We start from the raw sequence: 27,880 nt of genomic DNA, 5'->3' as shown, positions 1-27,880 counted from the left end.
GTGAGCAGACAATCACCTACTGCATATCGGGCTCATTGAGGGAAATTCTTGTGCCCATCTTTTTTGCAGGCATATAACAATGTCTTAACATCCTCCTTTGAAAGTTCATGGTACCAAATGTGTGGTGTGAAGCCTGTCAATATACCAGAAATTGTGATAAGTACCAACAACCAATAGCTTGCAAGTACATTAAGAGCATGGATAGACTTTAGCGTGAAACGCGCTTTCTGGTTTTTGTCCTCGCATGCAGTTTTGACAAATGGCGCGTGGGCAGCACTACATTTAACTGAAGATGTTTAATGCCAAATTGTTGTTCGCGGTAATTGGAAAGATATTCATTTGTTGGCTTATGTTCATTATCATAACCTCTGGAGGTAATCACAAACTGGTGTTAAGGAGAGCAGAAACTAAATGATATGATAGTTTATTTATATAGCCCCTATACACAATGTGTTTCAAAGCGCTTCAAGGTAAGCGAGGGAACAAGGGAAAATACAATGACATTCTCACAGGCCATGAACAGTGAGGATGTGAAATTAACTATCGTACTTGGCTGGGCGATATTTCAGATAATGCATGAGCTAAGACATAGATAAGGAAGGGAGGGGGAGAGTGGGAAGAAAATGGAAACAGACCGGCAACAAATACATCCTTGTCTTTGACACAAAGTTTCAGAAAGGGCCACTATTGCTGAAGAGTTGCACCAATTCATGGGCCCTGGATAACTGCTTGCTTGATTGCTTTCATGTGCATTGCATGCTGGACACTTTCTTTTGTGTCTCCCATGCTTCTGCTAATCAATTGATTGTGTTTTGACTGATGTTGGCCTGTCCATGTTTAGCATGTATGTTGCCCTCTATTTCTATTAGTCCTCCTTATTCCTTTTGGCTTATAATTGGTGATGAATATTGGATCAACCGCTTTAGTTGTCCTAGAATACAGGGTATTTTATTTTTACGCGTTTCTTTTACTGAGGTACTGTGTTTAACATGGATTAATATGTTGTATGTTGAGATTATAGTCTTTTTATCTTTACACAAAGTGAGGCGTTGAGGGTTTTTTTCTGAGGAATATGCACACATGTGGGTATGTGCCATGCAGGCTAATATGTTCTAAATGATTCGGGTAGCTCCTGTCCTTGCATTAAGGTAATATGTGTACACCCCATTATATTTCAGATGTGCAATCAGTGCTGTGTTACTAATCTGGGTGTCAACCTGGTATCAAATATTTGCCATTTTGGCAATAATTTTCTGGTTGTTTCAAACCGTTATATGTTTCGAAGTGGGATATGCTTATAGGGTGATCTATACATGAGAGAATGTCTGTTCAATTCATGCGTTTTTTTAATGTAGATGAATAGCACATTTGATATAACAATGCACATTCATGACAACATGTAATATATTGCCTAAAACAGTTTTTTTTCATCATAATACTCTTACTGCTGTACAGGTATCTCCTTTCTGTATCTGATATGTTGCTTCAACTTTACTTATTGGGAATTATATTTTACAAGTTAGTACTTTGTAAACATTTGATCTGCTTGAAGTTTCCAGCAGTAAAAATGGTTACATTTTTCCCACAATATTACTATGGTATTATTATTATATGGTATTTATTGAGCGCGGGTCTAGCTTCGAGAAGCAATGGAGCACTTTACAGAGGTATAACAGAACATATATATAGTGGGGGTATGATACAGAGGGGCACAGCTGTACAGGGTGGCAGGGAGCAAAGGGTTGGCCGGCCTCTAGTGAGTCAGGTGGTGCGGGGGGCGACTTGATGGCCTAGGTGTTGAGGATAGGCACCTTGAAGAAGAGGGTCTTCAGTTCTTTTCTGAATTGTAGTAGGTTGAGGGTGAGTCTGATGCTGACTGGTAGGCGGTCCCATAGTCTTGATGCATAGACATAGAAGGCTTGTTTTCTGGTCCTTTCCTTTTTCCAGCGGCAGATTTCAAGTCTGCACATGTCCTGGTTTCTAGTGGTGCGCTGTCCACCAGAGATGCTGGCTTTCAATGTGAGGTAGCTGTTTGACTTGTGGACGCGACTGTCTTTATAGATGATGCACCTTATAGATGATGCAGCAAGACTTGTAGGTGATTTGTACATGCAGTGGGAGCCAGTGAAGGTTGATGAGGGCTGGGGTGATGTGGTTGTATCTGTGTAGACCCTTGATGAGGCGTGACGGACGACGGAAGGCACTGCAATTAAAGAAGGACTTTTGCTTGAAACTCTTTTTGGAAGTCTGTATATTTGCCTGCATTACATCTATGTGTTATTGGTGATGAAACTAAGACTCTTTGAGGAGGTCCAAAGATGTCCTGTATTTAAATCATTTGGTGTGTACGGTCGACCGGAGCATTTCTGGGTTCACTCATTTAGATGATGACTGAGAAATATATATTCTCTAAGGATGCCTATAAATTGGGGACTGATCATACTTCAAAAGAACTGCATAAAAGGGATAAAAAGGCTTGCACTTCTTCTACAATGCCCATACCAGGAACAGCCTCAGATGAGAACAGTGATGCAGATCCACTGGCTGAACATTGCAGTTTGAAAGATTTTTCGCCCTCCCCTCTGCTTCTCTGCTCTTTTCACTGTTTTTATTCTATTCTCTTCTCTCCCTTCTCTCTCTCTCCTCCCACTTGCCTACTTTTTTCTGTTCACTTACTCTATCAGATGTGTCCCTGGACCTAGTATGATAGTAACAAATGTTTGTTTCCCCCCCCTTACTTGTTATCCCACCCTGCCCCTCTGGTGCTATCTGAAATGTCATCAGTCCTAGTACGATAGTGGCTTGTTTTGTTTCTCTCCCTCCTTTCTCCTCCCCCCTCCCTCACCTTTTGTTAACCTCCAGCTCTACCAGAAATGGTGTCAGGCCTAGAACAGTAGTCACCTGTCTGTTTCCCATTTCCTTCCTATCTTTGTTTTAGCTCTTGCAGTATCTGAAACGTCGTCAGGCCGAGGACGATAGTTAATTTCACATTTGTGTTGTTCATGGCCTGTAAGAATATTTTGTATTTTCCCTTATTCCCCCCCCCCCTTGTCGTGAAGCGCTTTGAAACACATTGTGTATAGGCACTATATAAATAATATCATATCACCTCTTCTAAAACCCGGGCTCAATTGAGCTCTCTGAAGTCAATGGTGTGATAGAAGAACGTTACCCTCGCAACCAACTCCTAAGACAGTGCGACTAGGTAGACATGGTTTCAAAGATTTAAATGTTATGGTAATTGTTTTGAGCATCACACCGAATGTGCATTATGTATTTAGATTCATGCAAACCACCCTTTTAGCACAATTTTGTTCGTCAAATATAAAGATCTGTGGTCATTTTTACAATCCCAAAATGTTCTTTGGTTTTATGGAAAGGAGCTAGGAACTATCATTTTTGTGATGTACCCCTTCCCCTTTCTCATTGTGGCGTTTTAAGAGTACACTAGGAATGTACAAGGATGTCCTTCTTGGCATGATAACCTCGCAAAATATTTTATTTGGTTACCATAGATTTTGATAATGTGCTTTGCTCAGTGATACGAGTAACTTTCTCATAATTAGATTAGCAATGGGAACTGTAAACTAGTAAGGGGCCAGTTTACACTCTTCTGACAACTAAATCATTCCATTTTATTCTTGACCAGTTTGTCTCTCAATTGTCCTTTCTCCTTTTCCTGTTTCCTTTGTAAACATTAAGGCGATATTTGATTTTATGAGCCGGCCACTAGTTGTTGGTGCTGCTGTATTTCTATATTTGTTACAGGATGCACAAACACTAATAATTAACAGACCATATAAAATCACAAACACAGTTGTACATTCTGAAGCCCAGTCAGTCCTCTAGTACCTTACAGGATCTGTAATAACTACGCCCCCACCCACAGAGCCTATCCGTGTCTCCTGTGCACCTCCCCACATATGGCCAATAGTGACATATCAGCAGGACACTAGTGACGATAATGTAGGTCTCCAAATACCGGGATTGTCAACACCTCCGGGGATGCTTCCCTTGATGCAGCTCTCATGCTACTTTTAGCCACAAAATTGCAGCACCATCTACCCCCTAGTTCATAATATCTATATTATTTTTTCTATGGTCTGGCCTTTGTCAGCAACAGCTGGGATGGCTCCATGAAGCTCACACTTGACAGCATGCCTCTGAGACCGATAAAGAGGGCGTGAGAGGGTGACGCGTGAGACAGTGATCAGGGGAAGAAGGGTGAGGAGGAGGGGAGGCAGAGCTAGCTCTTCATGTTTTACACTGTGTACAGCTTGTACTCTTTAAACTGTGAGGATATTAAATTCACGTTGCTCAGTAATTTCAAAGGTTTTCCATGCAAGGTGGCATACCTACATTTATGACTCCATTTGATCAAGAACATTATCCAGTTGACTGGACCCTTTTCTTTATTTTCATGATGCCGGCCACTTTGGTTATGGAAGGACATACATCTCCTAGCATTTCTCGGGAAGATAGCTTGGGGGCAACGTGCTCGCCTTCGAAGCAAGACGAGACGGAGCAACACAGATTCGATCCCCGGATCCGCGCTTAGAAACCTCTGGGTATTAAGCGCGTTATAGATAACCTATCGTATCATATCATATACTAGGCTCAGGGAGTAATGCAGAAGCTTTGTCTCCTCTTGCCATGGACATCGACCCTCACCAGGGCACATTTGAACTTTATTTCCATGCTTTGAACACTGATTGACTTGAATTTTGAAAGCTATGTCAATAAGAATTATTTTGATTATGTGACTTGCAGAGAATGCCTAATACACATATAAACCTATTTTTCCCACAGCTGATCATCTTTAATCCACCTCGCACAGAATATGCCATAAACGAGCTCTGCATTAGGGGATTCTTTGCTGACGGAGGATCAACATTAACAGAAAAATTGTAAGTGGATATAATTTTATAACCTAAGGGGTCTTTCTTGCCTGGTCATAGTAGGTGGCATGAGGGGGACACTCTCAACTTGTTTCACAACTACTGCCAAATATACATCTCCCTGTGAGAATTCTTGAAGGAATAAGCCAGTAGATCATTTGCTTGAGGGGCACTATACCAAATTACCTTCTAGGACTACACTAATTTGAATTATCCTAGGGGTGGGGAGTCGGGCGACTAAATGCCCGCCTCATTTATTGCACGTTTGGCGCGCCAGCCCATCAGTTGAAGTCCTGTATGATGACTATAATCTATGCATAACCAAGTGAAATCGGCAAATGAGTTTACAGAGCATCTCAGTGACGGACCCAATATTGTCAATTTAGGGCTCATTATGCAAGAAGCAAAGTCACACAGTTGTGAGGCAGTGGGGCTACAGTACACTTTGGATATTTGTTAGTGCTTACGGCATTGCTTTCTACGTGATCAATTGATTCACCTGGGAGATTCGGTTTGCTCGGTCCTCGCTGAAGCCTGCCTGATCATCTGTTGTCGGCGGACAACATAAACAGTGTTTGTGCGCGCATTCATGTGCAACATCACACAGTTGTGAGGCCATTGTGCAGGAGTGAGTGTGGAAGACCCGGACATCTGACGTTGACCTACACAGCAAGTGTCTTTCCATTAAACTTCAGTGGGGCTCCTACGCACTTGGGTAATTCATATATGCATTACTAAGCCCTACTAAAACTTTTGATCAGACAATTGCAAAGTAAATGTTGGAGATGGCATGAAATCTCCCCCTGTCACTGTCTGCGTGGGGCAGGCTGGTGCAAGGTCACTGCAAGTGGATGGGCAATAGGTAATTGAGGGCCTGGAAATCTATTATGGGGTGGTGACTAAAGGCTTAGATGTGCAGCCGAATAACTCACTATTGATGGGAGTGTAGAGATGTTGGACAACAATCTGAAAACTCCCTGTTTGGTCAAAGAAAACATTTGTTGATCCCGGTTCTTCTTGAATAGTGATGCTGAATCTTTGTAGTCAGATCTCAGTTTCGTCTTTTATTTCAACCCTGCATCCTAAAGAACATAAACATCTGTCCAGTAATTCAGCGTCGGCAAATGCTGACCTACCATCTGCAGGAAGTGATCATATGAAACCAGAGAGGGTGGAAAAGTCAGTCATAGCATTAAGCTATGTGTTCTCTTCACTTGTGACTAAGTATGAAGGCATAAAAATGGAAGTACAAAACATACTATTATTTTGGAACGCATAAAAAGACGTCTGGAAGCGACTTCAAACGTAGAAATTCTAAAAGCACTAATACCTGTACAAGAAAGGTCACAAACACAAGAAATATCAGATTTGTCGCAAGCAGTATGGTTGTTAGAGTACTCTGGTCAGAGTATGACAGGCACGAAGGAGGATGTAAGAGTACCTGACCCTATGGAGGATAACATAGGGCAAAAGAGCAGGAACAAGATTGACTTTAGTATGGGGAAAGGCACGAGGCACAGGGTCGGAAAGCACTTCTATCGAGCAACAAAAGCAAGGTATAGGACCGCTCCTAATAAAAGTTGGGGCCCCACTACGAAATGAAGATCATGAATTAGCTGGTGTGCTGTAGGCCTCGCAGCGCAAAGGCAAAAAGGCCCTACAAAAGACAAAACACATAAATCTACTAAAGGCAAAGAAATCAAAGAATTCAACCTCATCCAATTAGAATAAAAAGTTGTTGAAAGTTTTCTTCAGGAATCTCTCCATTACGTATGCGGTGGTAAACATGAGGGCAAATGTTAGTAAGTTGGCTTCTATGCCAATAGCTTCTAAGGAGGCTCTACAAGAACATAAATCTGCAAAGAAGATAGTCCTGGATAGTTTTTCAGAGGAAGAGGACCTGTTTGAATCTGACTGCAGGATAATGCAAAAGGGGGAGGAAGAGATGTCATGCTTTGGGTGCCTTGCCCTTGGGGGTGGGGAGTGCGAATTTATGGGAGGTTGATAAAACGATCACAGTGCAAGACAAATGTGAAGTGGCTACCTCCCCGTTGATAGTTGATGTCCAAGAACAAGGAGGTAATTTGACATTTAGTTGAAAAATCCAAAGAAGGAAAATAGCTACTTCCCCAGTGGGAGGGGAATTGGTATCTGGGCATATTTCTGTCTCCAAGAACATCCTTCCTTGTAGGAGTAAGAAAATTGAATGCCGAAATACTTTGCACAGGGTTAATGAATGCCTAAAATCGTATGGTCACGAGAGCAAGACCAAAAATGTTGTTGGTGTCTCTGGCCCTACAGAGGATAGGTGCTCTAAATTGAAGGGCTGTATTTACCCGGTTACAGCTACAGATAAAAGGTCCAAATCTGTTAAAAGGGGTGACCCAGTTCAGAAAGTAGTTTGGGGTAGGCCGATGGGTGTCATATTGAACTTGTTCAGACTTGGAAAAGGTGTTCATGATATTGTTATTATTGAAATGGGCACATGTTCGTTAGCCACGGAATTTAGTATAACTCGTGAGGGTGTGCCGAACAGTTTTCTTTTTTTATTAATTAACTTCTATTGGGATGGAGGAAACTGCTCCCTTGATAGTATGTTAGAGAGGCTAGAAAAATGGGCTCGTAATTGGCTGGTAAAGAAGAACAAGGATAATGCGGTTGTCCTAATGACTTGTATTCAAATTGCATTGATGTGGAAGATGGGCTGGTTGTGGTTCAAGGAAATTCCCGCAAGGTGTTCGTAGGTTGAGACGTTTGGGAAACTTGGACTTACTTAAGCTAACTGGGACTGTGGAAGGTGACATCCCTGGCAAACCAACATGGAGCAGGAGGACGAGCAGCTCTACCCTCAACTATATTTTAATGGATGGTGACCTTTATGGGAAATGTACCAATTTAGATGTGATTACAACCCCCCTGAGCGACCATAGCTTTTGGAGCTGTGATCTGGAGATGCAAATGGAATGTTGAAGACCCATATAACCTATTAACCTCACAAATAATGTGAAAGGTAATAGATTGAAGTGGGGGGAGAAATATAAAGAAATACAATGCTAGACTTCACAACTATATGGACAGGCTGAATCTAGATACAAACAGCTTTGTCATAGACAACTATGTGTAATCTTTGAGGGCGAATGTGGCCAAGCTGTCAGAATGAGGGGTCCACTAAAAGGTTATTAGTAAGTGCTTCGACCACACACCAATATGATCTGGCAGTTGTTATGAAGAAGAGAGAGTTGAGAACAACTAGAAGAGCAATAAAAGTAATTGAAAGAGCTCCTTGGGACAGCCTGTGAAAAATATAAGTGCTGATCCAAACAGCAGCGTGTTAGACTGAAATGGAGGGATGCAGAAACAAAGCTTCAGATACTGCTATCTAGAAGTAGTGCTGATTTCTGGAAAGTGATTGATATGATGGTACATGGGGGGGGTATAAACACCAAGTAAATGCTGTGTCTGAGGAAGGCTGGTTGACATATTTACAACGTTATATGCCCCGGATCCAGACAGGCGGCCGGAAATGGGGGTGGCACTGTGCCAGGAGTAAATCATGTGATCCAGCAATAGTGTTAACACCAGAAATAGTATACAGATTGATTTTAAGAGCAATTAATTCGAAGGTGCCCAGCCCTAATATGCTAACTAATAGTGTTTAAAAAAAGAATCCATGCAGATGGGTGGTCATTCTGTCATTTCTGTTCGAAAACATCATAGAAACAGGCTGTTTACCAACAACATGGAATTATTCAAACATTATTCCAGTCTATAAACAGGGTCCGAGAAACGATCCTAAGAATTTTGGACCAAAATCTATCATTGACGCAGATAGCAAAATCTTAGTTGCTATTCTACTGGAACAACTAGAAGTATGGGCAATGAGGGTGGGAAAGTTGCAAAAGTGGCAGATAGGTCTGGGAATGGCAGTGAATGGTTTCTTGTTGAAATATGTACAAGATCAGGTACAGGAAGACTCAGGTATCAGTATATATGTGGCGTCTATCGATCTCAGCGTGGCATTTGACCGGGTGAGTCAAAATAGGCAATGGTGGAAGTTGAACCAATAGGGTATTCCTCCAGAATTATTAAAACGTATCATCCAACTCTATCAGACTACAATAATTAGGGTCCGTTTGGATGAAGAAGTTAGTGTGGCATCAGAAGTTTCAGTTAACAATGGCTTGAGACAAGGTTGCATTCTGGCCCCCACACTGTTCAGTTTATACTTATCAGATGTGGGGGAAGAAATGAATGCTGTGGCATTTGCACCACCAAAGATAGGTCATTTGAGACCATCATGGATCGCCTATGCAGATGATTTTGTACTTTTAAATACCACTGTTGTGGGCTTACAACACGCACTGAATGCCTTTGATAGATATGCAACTGATAATTACCTGAAGGTGAATGCAAAAATAACTAAGATATTGACATTTAACAAGAGAAGTGGTATTGGTAAGCGGAGTTGGTATATGGGTGACTGCAAATTGGACCAAGTACAGGAAGTGATTTTTCTTGGGTTATATATTTCATGTGTGCCTAAGAAAGAGTATATGATTAATCACTTTTCAGAAAAGGGGAACATATCATAAGTCAAATGAAATACATAGAAAATAAGTTTTGCAAATTCATACTTCCAACCACTGTGGCTATTCCTAAAATAACGTATGGGGGAGGGGGTCTACCCGGTGTGGATCTTACCTGTTTTACTAAAGGTTGAAGGATCTGGCATAGCGTGATGGGAATACCAGATGCAGTACCTAGGTCGGCGGTTTTATACGATCTGGATATCTGTGGGGTAAGTGATATGATCAGATGGAAGTGGTTGTTGTGTTACTATCAAATCTTGTACCCACACGCAGAGTCGTCGTATGAGAATTGTAGCACAATGATGTTGGCGAATAAGGTGCACACAATAAATGAATTGAGGGAGACCTGTGGGAAGCTGTTATATGATCTGCGGAAAAATGAGGAAACTTTAAAATCTAACCCAGGGGATATTAAACGTCAGTTAATGAAGCATGAATGGTCCTGTATTGTACATAAATTTAATGAACAAAAAAGTATGAGTCACTTGAAACATGAAAATTAAGCCTCAGGACTCTTGGATGCCCATTGGAGACTTTTCCCCTGTCCATCTGCGAGGGGTGTTTTGATTAGAATTAGATGGAATTTGTGTAGCACAAGGGAAATATTGAAGTGTTATAACATGATTGAGGATGAGAAGCCTATTTGTCGCTTCTGCAATGTCGAGGAATATATAGAGACATTGGAACATTTAATCCTTCACTGTCCAAAATTGAGTACTTAGCGACAAATTTCCTTTTCTAAATGTTCTAAAAGAACTAATTATATGAACTTGGACGATCTCTCGAAGTGGTGCTTAAGTGTAGAAAATGTTCTTTGAGTAGGTTTTGTTAAGAATCTGAAGCTCAATGTACTGCATGATATTTGTTCGTGCAATTTAATGTCCTCTAATTTTTCTGGTTTTAATCTTTCAATTGTGTATTTTGATTTTTAAAATATTTCTTGCTAAGGTTAACTTGTTTAGCCAATAAACAATAAAAGAAATGTAAAAATAAATTTTTGCAAGAAACGTAGCCAACTCTGAATTAATGCTATGCCGAAATGACTGTGCCATTGAGTCCTAGTCAAATCACATTTTTGGCACTTGTGGCATGTCATAAATATAAGTAGAAAATACAACTGATTTAAATATGTTGGTTTCACTGCCAGCAATATTTCCGTGTATAGGGTTTAGCACCCCTGAAGCAACAACCATTCGTGATCTGATTCTCTGGTAATCACACGCACCATATTTCAGCATCTGTTTTTGGGATTGTCTCATTTTAAGACCAGCATAGACCTTTTTTGGCGTGTTTGGGAAGATCTATTTCCCTGTAAAGTGGACTGGGGGCACTGTTTGCTGGGTCATAGGAGATGGCATGAGGGGGCACTCTTCAAACTTGTTGGAAAACTACTGCTAAGTAGAAATCTCCCTGTGCGATTCCGTGTAGGAATATGCCAGTTAACCATTTGCTTGAAGGCACTGGCAGTATTTACCCATTTGCGGGTAAACCTTGGCAGTGGATATGGCCTCTGGTCAACATTTTCCACATGGCCACATCTGTATTGGCCTGTAATTTATAGCCAGTATATTTTATATATTCTTAAAGAGCTTTGGAAGGCTATTCAAGTCGTATGTTTAGTCCCAGAAACACAAAGTAAAACAAAATGCAAAACCATGAGAAAAGTGCGGGCACATCCAACCCATTTCGAGTCACCTGGGAGTAAGATTTGCTGTCTGTGAGAGCTGCGGCAAAAAGTAGCATGCAGCTCCCGAACATTAAGCTATTCGGGTCACGTGTACTAATCACACGGACCAATCGTGGCCAAGTAGGACTACATAGAAGGGAGGCACAGGTGGGACCAGAGGTGACCTCAGGAGTTTGTCAGGAGAATGAAAGAGGAATATACAAACGCGGTCCCTGCATGTCCACTAATCTGGCTAAGTCACCAGATCATTAACTCATTGCGGCAAGGCTATACGCATCATATTCCTGTGGGATATTTCTACCCATGCCAATGCGCCCAACTATACCCCTTTGCCAATGGGGGAAAGAAACAGGCAAAAATGGATGCGCTAAACCCTGTATGCGCCAAATCTGTAAAACTGCACATGGTTCATAAATCCCAAAAAGGCTGCACCACCCTGCCACACACAGTCAAAGTCGGTGTCAAAACAGGACTCTCTGCAGGAGAATGCCAGTGGGTGCTGTTACCTGTCACATGAAGCAAGGCCACAGAATTGGACTAAAATCTGAAAATGAATTTAAAATGCAGTTTTCCCAATCAATTACAACCTTCAAAGTGCTGTATTGATGCTAATTTCAGTCATTTTCCAAGTGAACTCTTGAAATGAAAAGTGTGCTGATACCACAGATCATCCAGTGCAGTCAGAGAAAACCGGGCCTCACTGACTGACAGCAGCTGAGAAATGTATTTTATGAAATACCAGTCCAGCAACAATCTGTTTTCAGTTACACAGGAAAAATGTGGATTAAAAATGGCAACATATCAATTTCAGCTGTGCAGAGAAGGCTGCAAGAATAAGCTGAATACTTACTTCCAGATTGCAGACAATTTCAAGCATTCAAAGACAGGATAATGCTGAGCTGAATGTGTCTGCTGCATAAGAAAATAAGATGCAAAAATCCCAGTTAAATGTGTTTCTTTTTCCTGAAGAAATTGCAAAATTCACCTATTTAACAGCATGTTTGTGAAGGGCTTAATTCTGTAAATGTTCAAATCCCTGGTAAACTGTGCTTATTTTTATATGTGTTAAATGAAAGACCTTAAAGTGAATTTTAAAGCAACCCAGTATTGGAGTTAAGTAAATACTTAATTCTGACTTGACAGTGCAAAGCCTGGGAAAGTTGACACTTCAATTGACACTCCTTTTCTACAGGAAGCCTTAATGGTTTCCGCATATTGACAACAAAGAACACAGCAGACTTTCGTGTCTGGCTGAGCCAAGGACAATGGCAAGCTGCCTACTGATCTCTACAGGGGAGCTTCCCTCTCAAGGAGGAGGTCACACCACCCTGATCAAAGGAATGTGACAGCTGTTGCCTGTGAAAGGGAAGTTACAAAGGAAAAAAAACAGCCCCGAAATTTTTGATGTTTAAATCCTTATTTGCGATTAAGTTTGAAACTCTTTAACTGTGCAACTTGAAGGAGGATACATCTAAAAATTGGTAGATGTTAACCTACTTTTAGGCCCTTGCTTTGAAGACATTACCCTAATTGTAGCAAAACTATTAATGCTGCAAGTCTAAGATTGTATATTCATGCTGCAGTGATAATCGCCCAGATATGTTCTGAATTAGAAATTATTAGTCTAAACTGTTATGATTAAAATTGATAAAATGCTATAGAATGACAAAGACCGCTCTCACATAGATGGGGATTGAATGTGAAAATAGCCCATCAAATATGCAATGTATGTGTCCGATTTTATTAGGGGACATCCTTTTAGAAATCTTCATTTGTGCAACAGTTATGTTTTCGTCAAAATTAATGTGCAAGTTCCTAAATCCCATCATAAAGAGGACAGCTCTGTTCTCATTGCCAACCAGAACAAGGCAAGTGTCTTGGACCACTCACAGCCGTGGGGGTGTGTTTTGAAATTCTGCCCACACCATACACTTTGTGATGTCACTTGGTAGGATAAATATAGGAACTTCACCACAAATAGATGCACACTGCTTCCCGGACACATCCAGATTTCCACGCAGTGCTTTGTTCCAGAACTCTTCATCTTGCAGCTGATTCCAGACTTTTTTGCAGAATCCTGGCCTTGGCATTGCTGAACTCATTTGAGCTAGGCCCAAATTCAACCATCCCAAACTTGAGGGGATTTAATTCTGATCCAGACTAGCTTGCTACCATTAAGGCTTGCCTGCTGAAACTCGTATCCTGCTAATCTGCAGTGTCCAGTGACCAGAAGGGCCAATCCATTCAAAATCCATTTGAGGTGCCTTCCAAATTGACCAGAACTGCCCAGCTGACTGATCCTTCCAGAAGTGCCCTGCTGCCTGTAGACCCAATCCGATCACCATAACCCTGACGGTCCAATCTTAAGTACAGTGGACTGTAAGTATCAACAGGAATAACAGTGACCCATAGTATATTTACCTTGTCTTATCCCAATCTCAACCTATCCCATCTTTATCTTCAGAACCCTAATCTTGTCAGAACCATTCTTGCACTGATTTTTCTCTCATCTGTGTTATTAAACCATAACCCATTAGTGATTTGGGTAAAAATAAAGTAATTCCCATACAGAACGGAAACTAGAGTATCACACGTGAAGAGTTACGAGTGGCCATGAGTAACTGTGGAGATTCATGGGTGGCATTCTCTTTTTCATAGTCATTAACATAGTGTAGTAAAGCCAATCTGTCATTTTTAAAACTGAATTTCTGTTTTCATTTTCGCGCCTATTTTTCAAAAACACCTCTAACTGAAACTTCCATAACTTCAATAACTTCTTCATTTTATAGATAGAAACCTAATTTCAACTCTCACTGATACCTAGGACCCTTAGCTACATCCACAACCAATAACCGGTATTTGACCCGTTTTGATCAAAAATCGCATACTGAAATTTTGCAGCAAATTTACATTTTTCAAAACTTGCCACGTGTCTTTTTCCCATTCAAAGTATTTCTACACTCCTATTCCGATCTAAAGTGTGTACTGTTGCTTATCTTGTAGCTCATGTGTGTTAGGACCTGCTTAGTTTAGTTTAGTTTATTATTTATAATGCGCAGTTATACCCAGGGGTATCAGGGCGCAGCATGTACAAGAATATGCGAAACTTGGTTACAAGGTGTAAAAGTACGAGTTGGCGTAGGGCGAATGTACAGAATAGCAGAGAAAGCAAGCAATATATACAATATATACAAGCAATATATACAATATATACACAATAGAGGTGGCGTGCATACTAGTACGGATCACATGAGGAAAAACCTTGGCATTTAAATGTCTGGGAGGTCCTTCAGTTTCAGCCAAGAGATGACCTTAGAGCGGAAATTCAGGTAGGGCATGTCTGCTCTAAGGTTAGGGGGCAAAGAGTTCCAGAGTTTGGCTGCTTTTACCGGGAAGCTGTTACCTCCTATGGTGGCGAGTTTGTAATTTGGGACAGAGAGGCAGTCTTTGTGAGCCGTTCTGAGGGGTCTCGCGGAAACTTGTCTATGGAACCTGTTAATCAGGTAGATCGGGGCGGCATTGTTGAGGGATTTGTAGGTGAGTGAAGCCGTTTTTAGGAGAATTTTATCTCTGGTGGAGAGCCAATTGTTCTGTTGACTGAGTCCTGATATATGCTCTCTTCTGGGGATCCCTAGGGCTGCTCTCAGGGCGTTATTCTGGAGAGTTTGTATCTTGCTAGTGGTAGCCTTGGAGGATCCTAGGTAAAGGGCATTGCAGTAGTCAAGGCGGGATAGTATAAGGGCTCTGGCGGTTGTAAGACAGCTGGTATCTGACAGAAATGGTTTAGCTGAGCGGATAAGTTTGCACGTGTATGCAGATGAGGATGCCAGTGAACTCAGTTGTCTTTTGAAGGAGAGGTTAGAGTCTAAGTAGAAACCCAGCGTTTTAACCTCCTGTCCAACTTTAATGTTGTTCCCATCTATCTTGAAAGAGTTGTAGGCCGGGCTAAGTTTCCTTAGACTGTGTGTTGTGCCCATGATTATAAGCTCTGTTTTCTCATCATTCAGGCATAGTCCGTGAGTGGCCATCCATGCCTGGATGATGATGTACACCCTATTTAGCAAGGCCAAATCCTTTCCATAATCTCCAGAAAGCGGAAGGAGGATCTGAGTATCATCTGCATAATTAGTGTAGGTGATACCAAGATGATCCAGATCATCGAAAAGGGGCTTGGTAAATATGTTGTACAGTGTAGGGGAGACGCAAGAGCCCTGTGGTACACCACAAGTGATGGGTATGGGATCTGCTGCAGCTGTGGGCGAGAAGACCCTCATAGTTCTACCGTTAAGGAATGAGGTGATCCAAGAGATGGCCTCAGGCGAGAAGTGTGCTGCTGTGTGGAGATGTGAGCATAGGACAGAGTGGTCGACCAGATCGAAAGCAGCAGAAAGGTCAAGGAGGAGGAGCAAGGCAACTTGTCCTTTGTCCCTAAGTGTGTCAATCTGAGCTTTCAGGTCGATGAGTGCAGTCTCAGTCCCATGTTGAGGGCGGAATCCTGATTGTCTGGATCCTAGGAGGTAGTGTTCTTCCAGGTGCCTCTGTATTTGAGCGTAGGCGACCTTGTCTAGGATTTTTAGTAAAAAGGGAACAGTTGTTATAGGTCGGTAATTGGTAGGTATGGCTGGGTCAAGAGTAGGTTTTTTTAGTAATGGAAGTACCCAGGATTGTTTTAGATTCGTGGGGATGGAGCCAGTGGTGAAAGAGGCGTTGATCAGTTTCGTAATGAAGGGTGAAAGATCGCGAGCAGCGTCTTTGATAAGCTGTGCTGGGCAGAGGTCTCCCTGGCAGTTGGAGGGTTTCAAGGACAAGATAATTTTTTCTACGTCAAGAGTATTGACTTTTGAAAATTTGAAACGGGTGGGGTCTGTGGTTACGCACTTGTCAGGTCTTCTGGAGGGGGGCAAGTCTTTTAAGGTCGCTTTTTTGATAGAGATTTTAGTTTGGAGGGTCTTGATCTTATTGGCCAGGGCATTCTGAATTTCTGAGCATTCGTTTTTATCTTTGGTGCAGGTGTCAAGGGGTAGTATGGGGGTTTCAACTTCTTTGAGAATGGAAAAGAGTTCTTTCATATTGGACTTGGCAGATGATATGCGAGAGTCAAAGGAAGTTCGTTTGGCCATGTATATTTCTTTTTTGTAGAGTGCAGTTATTTTAGAAAGATTGAATTTGTTAGCAGCTGAGGGACATTTTTTCCATGTAGTCTCGCAATTTCTCTTTTGTTGCCTCAAATTTTTGAGGAATTGTGTATACCATTTGTTGAGGTGTGATTTCTGTTTGCTGGGTCTGAGTTTGAGAGGGGCGATGAGGTCCAGTGCTGTGGCCATGGCTTTATTATATTCCTCAACTAGGATCTCTGGGTCTGTGTTGTCCGGAAGTGAATCAAGAATGGGGAGAAGGTACGGGATGAGTCTTTCTGCCGTAATGTTTTTCTTGTTTCTGGTGAGAATAGGTGGGGCTTTTGTCATAGGCGTGGGTGTCGGTCTATCGGTAGTTAGCCAGAACGAGACTAGGTGATGGTCGGACCAGATTAACGGTGAGATATTGGTGATGTTTGCTACACAGTTGTAATCGGCCACCCAATCAAGTATTCTACCTTTTGAGTGAGTGGGGGCCATGCTTCTTTGCGCGAAGCCTAGTTCAGCAAGGGTGGTGGCAATAGAATTAGATATAGGGTCTGCTGGGTCGTTGTAGCCAAGGTTGAAGTCCCCCAAGGTGAGGACTTGAGATGAGGTTTTAAGATTACTAGTTAGGATGGCGTTAAGGTCTTCATCGAAGGTACTGATGGGTCCTGGCGGACGGTAGATTAGGTGTATGGTAAGTGTTTGGGTGTTGTTGAGTGGGACTTTGACTGACAGGTTTTCGCAGGATTGGACAGTGTTGGGTGTAGCAAGTCTCATGGGTAGGCTGAGTTTATGTAAAATAGCGACACCCCCTCCTCTGGAATTAGGGCGATCTTGCCTCAGGATGGTGTACTTATCTGGGACTGCTAGCATGATCATAGGGCCTGCTGCAGGGTGTAACCAGGTCTCGGTGATAGCCAGGAAGTCTAGGTCGTCTTTGAGGATCAAGTCTGCTATTTCTATAGCATGTGCTACTAAGGATCTAGCATTGATCAAGGCTCCTTTGATTTTAGGGCTGACTGTATTTGTAATGGTAGTTGTGTTCTCAATAGTACTTGTGTGTCGTTTATCTTGAGTTGGTCCAGGTGTACTCTGGCAGGGGTGTATGAATATGGGGCTGGAGGTGAGGTTGTGATGTAAGTTAGCAGTTTTAATATTGGGGCTGAGTTGGGGCGACTGCTTTGAGGATTTATGTAAGGTAGGCAGCGATCGGGCCAGTGGCTCGTAAATTTTGGCTAGTCTAGCTCTAAGTGTTAGGTTTCTGTCTACGGTAGTACGGGGGAGACTAGGTAGTAGCTGAAAGTTGGCTGGCTCTGTAAGGGGTGGAGTCTGGTTGGTGAGGCTAGAAGGAGGGGGCAACGTGGATGATTGTGGTGCCATCTTACAATAAGTAGCGAGGTTCAGGAGGATGAGGACGGATGCGTGTAAACTTAAGGTAGGTAGACGCATTCTAAATAGAGTTGGAGGTGAGGTCTTAACTGAATAGGTGCTGGTAAGGCAACGTGTGTAAGCCCTTTGAGCTTGGGAGAGAGGCTGCACAATGAATTAGGCACAAGGTTGATAACTAAGGTCACTTCGTGCTAGCAGGCTGAGTGCTTCTCTGTTTGACAAGGCAGTAGGTCTAAGTATCTCAGAGTTAGAGATAGCGCAAGTTGGCTGAATACATCTTAGTGTTGCTTTCATAAGAATTTCTATCAATTTAAGCATTTTTGTACCTTTTGCATTGTGTCACAAAGCCATTTTCACCTGTCAATTTAAAAGTGTCAATTTCCAAAAACGGTTTTCTCTCTTGTTTGGGGAGGGAAGATTGCATTCAAACTCTAGACATTGTCTTTCATTCCTGAATACCTGCTGATTACTTACATCTGTGTCGGATTGCTCATTTGTGCCTTCAGGAAATATTAACCTAAACGCTATCTGTTCACAAACCAAAACTGTTCTTTTTCCTGTGTTTTATATTCTGCATTATTCTAAGTGAATTCAATTGCTTTTCTTACTTTGAATTGTATTGTGCTGCCCCTATATATATATATATATATACTTATGTGTGATTTGAATATTAAATAAATATATATCTTTACCTTTACAAACTAGCCTGATTCCTGGTCCAGTGTGACCGGGGGGTATTTTGAAACGGGTGTGATATGAGTGGTATATCATTCAGAATATTGAACTCATAGACACAAAGATAAGCATTTCATTTGTGCACTACATGCTAGGCGAGACCCGGGGTGTGCCTGATTGAAATCCTTAACAGATTTTGGGGGCTCGTGCCGTGATTCTGAGTTTGAGATACCACCTGTGACAGTCTAACAGAGCATACTAGCCTGCAGGGCACAGCATACTAGACTGCAGGGTACAGACACCTTGCTGGTTTGGGATACTGTGCTACACTGTACAATCACACCTCAAAATAAATACTCAAAAAATCAGGCCTGTCTGTTTGTAAAAGTAAAATAACTCTATAATAAGTCAGAAGGAATTTGATATTTCCAAAATGGCGGTATTTATGAAGTGCAGAAACCGGTAGAGAACAAGAATACCAATAAAAGCCCCAAACCAGCCAACACCCCTGCTGCTGATAAGGTGGCGGAGGTGAAGGTTGCCCCCATTCTAGATCTGGAGATGGGGGGGGCCCTAAAAATATTCCTGTACAGAATCCATCTTCTAACTAAAGAACCAGAAGGCCCTTGGGCCAAGCCCAAACAGGTAGTCAGGGAGGTAACCCCGCAAATGGGACCCCTAACTCCCCTGATTATATTAGCCCCCCTTACAAGGGCAACAAACCCATCCTGCGGTATGTGTGGACTCCCCCAGCCCCAGGGGGGATCCAGTCCGGTAGGCACCACCCCGGGAAACTTCCCTCTTAACTTTCCCCAGGAGGGCAGTAATCCCCCAAATGCCGGGTTGAGCTTCTTTCCCCAGTAGCTGCAAAACTTCAATCCACAAAACAACCCTCCTTTCGTTCCCCACTTTCCTGAGCCCAATCCATGAGAGGGGAGGCCAAGGGTGGAGGGTTACCAGAATTATCCCAACCAAGGGTATTATGGGAGAAGGGACAGCTACCCTTCCCGTGATCCACCTAGGATGGACCAGAGACTTCCGTATCAGCCAGAGCAGGTGTCCCTACTGGAGCGCCAGGTCCAGAACTTGTCACAGGATCTAGGTTGCATGTTGAGGGCTCAGCAGAACACTTAGATGAACATGGCGGCCCAGAACGTCACAAACCAAGGGTCTGGTACTCCAGAGCAATGACGGGGAGAGGGGAGAGGACCCCGACAACCCACTGGTTCCAAAGGAGGAGGCACGGGGGGGAAGTGGGGTGTAAAGCCTTAGAGGAAGCTTCCTTCCCCACGTGGAAGCCCCCGGAAACCCAGGAACCGGAACCAGAATCTCCTGCCCACGAAAGTCTGCAACCTAAGGAGCAGAGGGAGGGTAGGAGAAATAAAGGGCCTAAAAATACCCATTTTGAGGAGAAGGTTAGTGTCTTCCAATTTGAAGGAGAGAGGTCCTCAGAGGACTCTGGGGAAAAAGGATCTTCTCCTTTAGGGATGGGGAACTCCTCCCAAACAAAAATGGGTCCCGATCGATCCTAATCAAGACTGGGAAAATGTGGGGACTGAGTTAGGACCACCTGCCATTGAACCCCAGAATGATCAGTCAGAAAGCCACTTTGCCCAAACATATTTTGGTGACGGCCTCCAAAAAGGAGGGGGTGGTTCAGAATCAGGGGAGCCCAGAACTCCCCAATATCCAACTGCCACATTTTTCTTACAGATTCCCCAACCCCCCCACCGAATCCTGCACAAACTACCCCTGTGTCAGAATCAAGCATAAAGAAATTAACCCACCAATTGGCCCAAAATGCACATTATCTTTGCCCCCTTGAGTACAAGGGCAATGTACATTTTTGGCACTGGTGGACACTGGATCCCAAGCCATCCTTCTGTCAAAGAGGGCTTTTGATCAGCTGAATTCAGGAAGGGGGGAGAGATACCAGATCCCTCTCACCCCCCTTCCTGGATAACTTCAGAACTTTGATGGGAATGAAATTCCTGTCGAGGGCACTGCGGATTTAGAAATTCAAATTGGGCGACACAGGGTCATAGTTGTGACGCCAGAGAGCACACCCTGTTTACTGGGGAATGACATCCTGCATAGATTGTCTCCCCTAATAGGTTGTGTGACCCAGACTAAACGACCAATACAATTAAAATCTAGCGTCAACCATGTTAGTCTAAATAGCACATGCCACATGGTTGAACAAAAACAGGATCACATTGAATTCCATTTTCAGAACAACAAAATCCCTGATGTGACAGTAATAGCGGTAGGACAACAAACTGGTGATGGGAAGTCCTCTTTATTTCTGAAAATCAACCTTGCTTCCAGTCTGAAGTGGCATTCCACACTGGAAGGAAATACTCCGAAATTCTATACCAATTCACAATCAGAAAATCCCACTTCCATAATGCAAAATGATGAGAAACCAGCTCAAAGTTTAGCTGAAATTCAGAAAATTGGAGAACAGTTGTTCCTCCCTATTCAGTTAAATGAAGGGAAGGACTCTGTTTTCGCCCAAGTGTGCGTGAACAACGGTAAGCACTTCATCAGCGAGGCCATTTTCAGAAAACTCCCAAAAGATCCAGCCGTTTCCACCTTTAAATTGATAGACAAATGGGAAATGGACCTGGAAACTCCCAATGCCAAACATCTCCTGAGGTGTATGCTCAGAATTTCCATAGGCAACAAGAGCAGAGTCCATAACGCGTGCCATATGCAGTTGAATTCAGATTGGAGAAGAAGTCACCATCCCTGAACGAACCTGACTATTCCCGCTTAAAGTAAAAATTAAGAGGACAGAAACTGCAAAATCCTGATGCATATGTTCACCTCAACGCCCCTCTCCAACAGCAAGGGTTGGGGTTAAACCCAACACCACTAGCCAACACAGAACACACCATTCCAATAGTGGTGGATAACAGCGACCTTAGGAGTATCACTCTGGGCGCAGGCACCATTATTTTAATGGCGGTTGATGACCGTAATTTTTCCATAGATTTAGGTAATGAACTGATCAGACCCATCCCCAATGACTGTTTGGACAGTGATAGCGACAATGACACAAAACCCGACAGGCTCTTCACCCGGCATGGGGGGAATTTCCTGGTGTACTCTTCCTGCCCTTATGGTAAGGAAGAGGTGACCTGTGACTTCAGGAGGGATAAGGTGAACTTTCAAGTCCACCAGGACTGCTTTCCCCACCTGAAGCCATCAGTCAAAGTTAGTACTTTAACCAGGGACTTCTCCACCCAGCTGGAGGAGGCTGCTGAGATAGCCAAACCAGAAGTCTTTCCGGGCTTCAGGCAAATGGTTGAAGAGAGAGTCAACTTAGTTGATGCTTGTGAGACTCTGGAGCAAAAGCAAACATTGAAACAAGTTTTCTTAGATTTTCAGGATCTCTTTGCGGTGGACTCATATGACTGTGGTTGCACCAAAATCCATACAACCACTATTCCCACGGACCCTGGTATGACTCCAGTGTTTGTGAAGCAATACCGCTTGCCTCTCGCATCCATGGAGTCCCTCACAGAAATAATTAAAAACCTTGAGTCCCATGGGATAATTTGTCCAGTCCACAACACCTTCAATAATCCGGTGCTGTGGATTTTGAAACCAAACGGCCAGTGAAGACTCTGTGCTGACCTAAGGGAGCTGAACAAACAGGTCCACACTTCCCGATGGCCTCTTCCCTACATTGACCAAGGGCTGGCCCAGATCCATGGGTCAAAGGTATACACTGCTATTGACCTGACCAATGGGTACTGGACCGTACCTGCCAGTAGGGAGGACCAATAAAAGCTGGCCTTTACCTTCTGGGGCAGCAGTACACATGGACCCGGACTCCCTTTGGATACATCAACTCCGGCAATTAATTTAATATCTTCTTGCATAAGGCCATGCCCGACTTGGGTGAAAGGGGTAACCTGGCCTATGTAGATGTTCTGATCAATAGCTCAACTGTGGAGGAACACATAGCGGAGATCCGTTATGTTCTAACACAGTTGAGGGTGGCCGGAGTAAAACTAACTTTCCAAAAGGCACAGTGGTGCAGGACCAGTGTCAATTTCTTGGGGCATGAGATAACTCCTGTGGGTCTCTGTCCCCAAGGAAAGAAAGTGGAAGCACTCCTGAAACTAAAAGACCCCACAACTCTGTGTGAGCTAAGGAGCCTCCTTGGACTTACTAATTACAGCAGAAAGTTCATTGATGATTACGCAGAGATCACAAGACCCCTGATCCATCTGTTGAAGGGGGGGTCAAGTAGGAGTGTGGTCCAGAACAAGCAGAGGCAGTAAGGCAACTCAAAAGAAACCTCTCAAGCGCCTTGCCTAGCTTACCCTGTCAAAAACAAGGACTTCTTCTTGGAGACAGGGTTCTCAAATACATGCTTGACAGCAGTATTCTACCAAAAGCATGACAATGTCAAAAAGTAATCTCCTATGCGAGTAAGACTTTATCCTCTGTGGAGGAAAAATTCAACGATTGTGAGAAGGCACTCCTGGCAACGGTGTGGGCATTGAAGAATTGCTGCCCGTTCATCCAGGAGGAACACATCATAGTAGAGACTCCACACCAACCTCTGCAATATCTTTAAAGTGACAGAATGCGGGCCGGAAATGTGAGTAATTCCTGAATTACTTCCTGGATTCTGTCAATGCAAGGCTTTTCTGTGGAGGTCAGATATGGCCAAAACAAGAAGATTTCCCTCACGCAAGGTCTTGCTGACTTGCATGATTGTGCCAGAGAAAACTGTCTCGGGTACGAAAGTCTTAAAATCAAGGACAACATGGAGGCGTACCTTAATTCCCTGCGTAAAGTCTATGAAGAAGACAAGTGTGAGGGAATGCCCACTGTCTATGTGGATGGGTGCACCTACCATGTTGACAATGGGGAAAAGGAACTAGTGGCTGGCGTGGGAAATGCCTGGGTGAATGATGCCACAGAACCCTCTGCTGGGTACAGAATCGGTCCCCATAGTAGTTAAGTGACAGAGCTGATGGCTGTGCATCAAGCCATCCTCACTGCTGTCCAACACCAACTCCACAAACTGGTCATAATCACCGATTCAGATTATGTCCGGAACGGGTTCAAGGAGCACCTGGTTAATTGGAAAACCAGAGGCATGCTATGAGCTAACAATAAACCACTAACACATGGAACACTAATACAGAATATTGATGATCTGGTCACCTGTAGTGGGATGATCATCTACTGGAAAGTAGAGGGACGAGACAAAACTGGAAATGACCTAGCTGATCAGCTGGCCAAAACCGGAGCCATCCAAGGGGACCTACTTGAGATCGAGTCCCTGTTGGGGGAAATCCAGGTCACTGCTATCACTAGGTCCCAGACAAATGTTCACAATGACCTCTCAACTGCCCAGTGGAGATCCCAGATGCTGATTTGATTATGGCTCAAAAATGGGATCCAATAATTGGTAAGTTTTATTAACACATTGAGGGCCCTGAGAACTTTCCCCTGAGGGATACCAATTGCATTTGGAAAGAGGACCTCAGAGTGTTGATGAAATGTCCAAAAATGTTCCGAATCCAAGATGGTTTGTTGGTGAGGAGATCCATATCTGGCTGTGACCAGTGGGTGGTCCCTACCTCATTCTGAACCCTGATGCTAAGTCACTCCCATAATGCGGCCACAGCCGGTCATCGGGGGTTTTATACAACATTAGAAATCTTGTGAGAGGTTGCATACTGGCCATACGTAGGGAAGGACCTCGACCAATACTTGAAAGGGTGTCTTGTGTGTGCACAATTTCATCCAACATCACACACACACCGTGCTCCCCTCCAAAAGAAGGGGTTGACACTGCCTTGGTCAGATTTGCAAGTCGATTTCATCGGGCCCGTGATTCGCTCCTCTAGGGGGAACAAGTACATGTTAACCGTAACATGCCTGTTTACCAAATGGGTGGAATGTCTCCCTGCCCCAAATTGCAAGGCAGAAACAGCAGCTGCCCTGATGATCAATCACATCTTCTCACGTTTTGGGCTACCCCAAAGTATTGAGTCAGACCGAGGTAGTCACTTCACCAGCGAAGTGATGACAAAGATGTGGGAGATACTTGGGGTACAGAGGAAACTACACATTGCATACCACTGTCCTCTAGTGGTGGAGTTGAGAGATCCTATAAAACTATTGTGAGCATATTAAAAAAGTTTGTGGCTAAGGGATAATCTTCAAAGCTGGGAGGGGGACTTTGATGATGTAACATGATTCCTCCCTGCTAATTTGGGCATACTCTCATGGAACACTAGAGGTTCCAACTCCTTCTCGGCAAACAGAGAGCCTCACAAATCTATTAACGGCTGTTCCTTTTGCTTTACAAGAGACATGGCTTTTGCGCAAAATAGCCATAGATGTATATCATATTTGGCACAATGTACTTTCATTGCGGGAAGACATTTCGTTTTTTTTCATTTTTTGCTGATATTATATAACAAAAAAATGAATCAAATCTTTTACAGGGGCTTAGGAAAAGATATATATAGGGTTGTGAGTGTTCGGGAATTGATCAAAAAAATTAAAGGGGATGGGGGGTGGGAAGGGCAACCTGCCAGTCTGGTGATAAATTACACTATGTATTATATCTGGCAAGATATTGAAAACCTATTGAAGTGTTAATGAGTAAGGGTGTGGAGTGCTCAATTTGCTTTGACATGTTGTATTATGCTTTGTGTAGTAAGAGTATACAGTACATCTGTTTATGATATTATATGAGGAATGATTTATTTTTATGGTTTCATTATATGCTTTTTAACTGTAAAATGTATTTTGTATAGTGTTATATGGTTCAATGTAACCAAAGACACTTTACTAAAAGTAATAGCCATCAGTAATTATCAGTTATCATGGGGGATATTATTGCAACAGTACTATGACGGGCCCCAACTAGGCATGGTAATTAATTCACAGATTGGGATGTGTTTGTGAGCCAATGGAATAATGAGTTGATATCATCCCAATTTCTTGGAAGTTGCCTACCCCACCGAATGAAACTGTACTCCTCTATATTAGAATCCCTTTAAATAAAGGACCTCCCATTAAAGGGGCTCATGCAGGTATCCATGCTGCCCCCAGTGAAGTGCACAAGATTACGTTCATTTCGATAGTAGTGCACGAGGCATCTGGCTTGATTTAGCTTCTTGTAGCCTCAACCCACGCTATTAACTTAATGTATAGTTATAGAATGAAAACAAGAAGGTTCTCTTTGTGGTGGGGTTGTTTGTGTCTTCAAGGATACTTCTATTGTTGATCAAAGCTGGACCAAGGGTTGAGCAGAAATTCCACCACATGTACTGCGCACGCATCCACCATCTGCTCGAGCACTTCTCAGACTGTGTGAAATAATTAATATTTTGGACAATCAAAAGGCCAGACTATCCTGCATGCTCTGATTGGATGAAAAACAACAAATCAAGTGGCTGGGGACATTCCGTACTCCTGATTGGTCAATGCTAGTGTGTCTAGTGTGTCAGCTGGAATTTTCAGACGCCATGCATCCTTTTTTAAAACATTTAATTGTTTTCTTAATATCCCTGGTGATTTTTATGTACATAAGCACCAGTTTGTCACAGGAAGCCAGGCTAAAGTGGAAGAGGCACAATACACCTTTTCCACAGCCACAATGTTACCATTCATTAGTCAGGACAATTAAAATGTCCCTTTAGAGTTTACCGACTGAGCTATTCAAACTACCTCTATATGAGAAAATGTTATTCTTTTCTTTTTCCTTCACTTCCTTCTATCCTTCAAATCTCATTATTTTAGAAATTAAAAAGAATACAATTCAATGGGTACTTCGGAATGATGGTAAATGTTGAATTAGTACTATATGCTGATCTAGAGACCAATGCTGTTTTCCACAGTGACGTCGACATCATTGACCCACATTTGCAGCAACAAATGACCTTCTGGAAACTACCAACACTGGCAAAGAGGATGATGTCTTTCTTCATGAAACCTATGGTAAGGGTGCATGTTTTCTTCTTTTCCACCGATGCACACTGTATTGTTTTTTTACACCGTGCTAAAATGCCAGAAAGTCTGATTAAGTTCTTCTTGTGAATACTTGGGATTGTCCACTACTTCTACGTACTTTTGTCTATATTCGTGTGCATAGGGGGTGGGGGTCTTTTGATTGAGGTGCTCTGTGGATTTGCATTGAGGCCCATGAGCCCAAACATTGACAATGAAAAGATATTCAATATTGTTTGTTTAGCCTCTAAAGCCTATGTGTATTATAGAATGCTTTTGTTTTTAATGGATTTTCCAATTACTTTTAACAATTGCAATTTCCAACCCCTCATTAGTCGATCTTCGGCCTTTACGGCTAATCATTTACGAAATAATGGCCTTTGTAGATATGTCCAGACGCATCCTGTATAGCTTCTCCAATTGGACTTTATTAAACTTAAAGCATACTCAACATGACTTTCTTTTTCTTATGAAATAAGTTATTTGTATTACTTGCATTTTCAATAGTTGTTACAATTTTGGAAATTCAGTATATAAAAAAATAAATAAATATACCTTAAAGAGAGTGATGGGAAATGTAGCTAGTCTCCTATTGGTTGATTTACATTGTCTGGCAGAATTGAAGGTGAAATATGTTTTGATCGAACTGTGGAGAACGGCAGAACGTTGAGTGATCTGTTATGTCTTGCGTCTCGCCTGTCCACTGTGCTGTGAGCTTGTGTGCTTGGATGCCTGCTTCTGGAATGTTGAGCATGTTTGAGTGTTCCCTGAGTGCCCGTTGAGACGGAGCTGCATGAATGAGAAATTGCCAGTGGATGTTTCTATATGTCTTACTTGATGTACCTACCTTATACCTGCAATCCTGTCTGCATGTTACTTAAGTAAAGAAACTAACCCAGCAAGGTCTCTGTCTTTTCATGATCCTTGAGAGAAATAGATTGGACTATAGATGCCCTGGCTTCCTGTGTGGTTACCTAGGATACAGTGAGGTTACCGGCTGATGCTGATTTTCCCGACTTGTGTAAGCGTGAAATTTGCTTGTCGGACATGCCATGATATGGTCTGGGGGAATCCATGAAATTCATTGCATTGATTAGAGTTCTTCATCTTTTGCATTTTTATACATAAAGGTCTCATTTAGCGTTTGAGGGTGTGGTTAGAAATGATGGCCACTGACATACTTAAAATGTTACTGCATTTCCCAATCAATAAGAATAGGGCAGGAGAGTAATAAATAAACTTGAAAAAAACTCCGACTTGGCACTGAAATATAGTTGCAATATATGAATTGTTGAAATACACTGCTCGAGTATGACTTATGGGTAGCATTTCTGGACAATGGTGCATTTTAAAGCACAGTAAGATTGCTTACTTTGCGGTATGCCTGTCCTTCATGGGACGTTGCACTCCACTTTGTCTCAACTAACCGGGTTACAATGGTAAACGCCCGCAGCATGTGTTGCCCTCTGCGCCACAGCAGCCGGGAAAATAGACCCTGATGGGTCAACACATGCTCTAATGAATATGCAA

General features: G+C 42.8%; 1 protein-coding gene across 3 annotated transcripts in view; it reads left to right on the top strand.

Annotated features, from left to right (window-relative positions):
* LOC138548314 (vitamin D3 hydroxylase-associated protein-like) overlaps positions 1-27,880 on the top strand; it is a 340,529-nt gene that overhangs the window by 286,253 nt on the left and 26,396 nt on the right. For all 3 annotated transcript variants that reach the window (XM_069642268.1, XM_069642269.1, XM_069642267.1), the window contains exons 9-10: positions 4,810-4,907; positions 26,242-26,341. In XM_069642268.1, coding sequence (XP_069498369.1) covers positions 4,810-4,907; positions 26,242-26,341 — 198 coding nt within the window. The remainder of the gene's footprint in view (positions 1-4,809; positions 4,908-26,241; positions 26,342-27,880) is intronic.

The sequence above is a fragment of the Ambystoma mexicanum genome, chromosome 1q, assembly GCF_040938575.1.
Source record: "Ambystoma mexicanum isolate Mex_15411 chromosome 1q, UKY_AmexF1_1, whole genome shotgun sequence".
NCBI classification, from domain to species: Eukaryota; Metazoa; Chordata; class Amphibia; order Caudata; family Ambystomatidae; genus Ambystoma; species Ambystoma mexicanum.
This window is presented reverse-complemented; position numbering and strand designations above follow the sequence as displayed.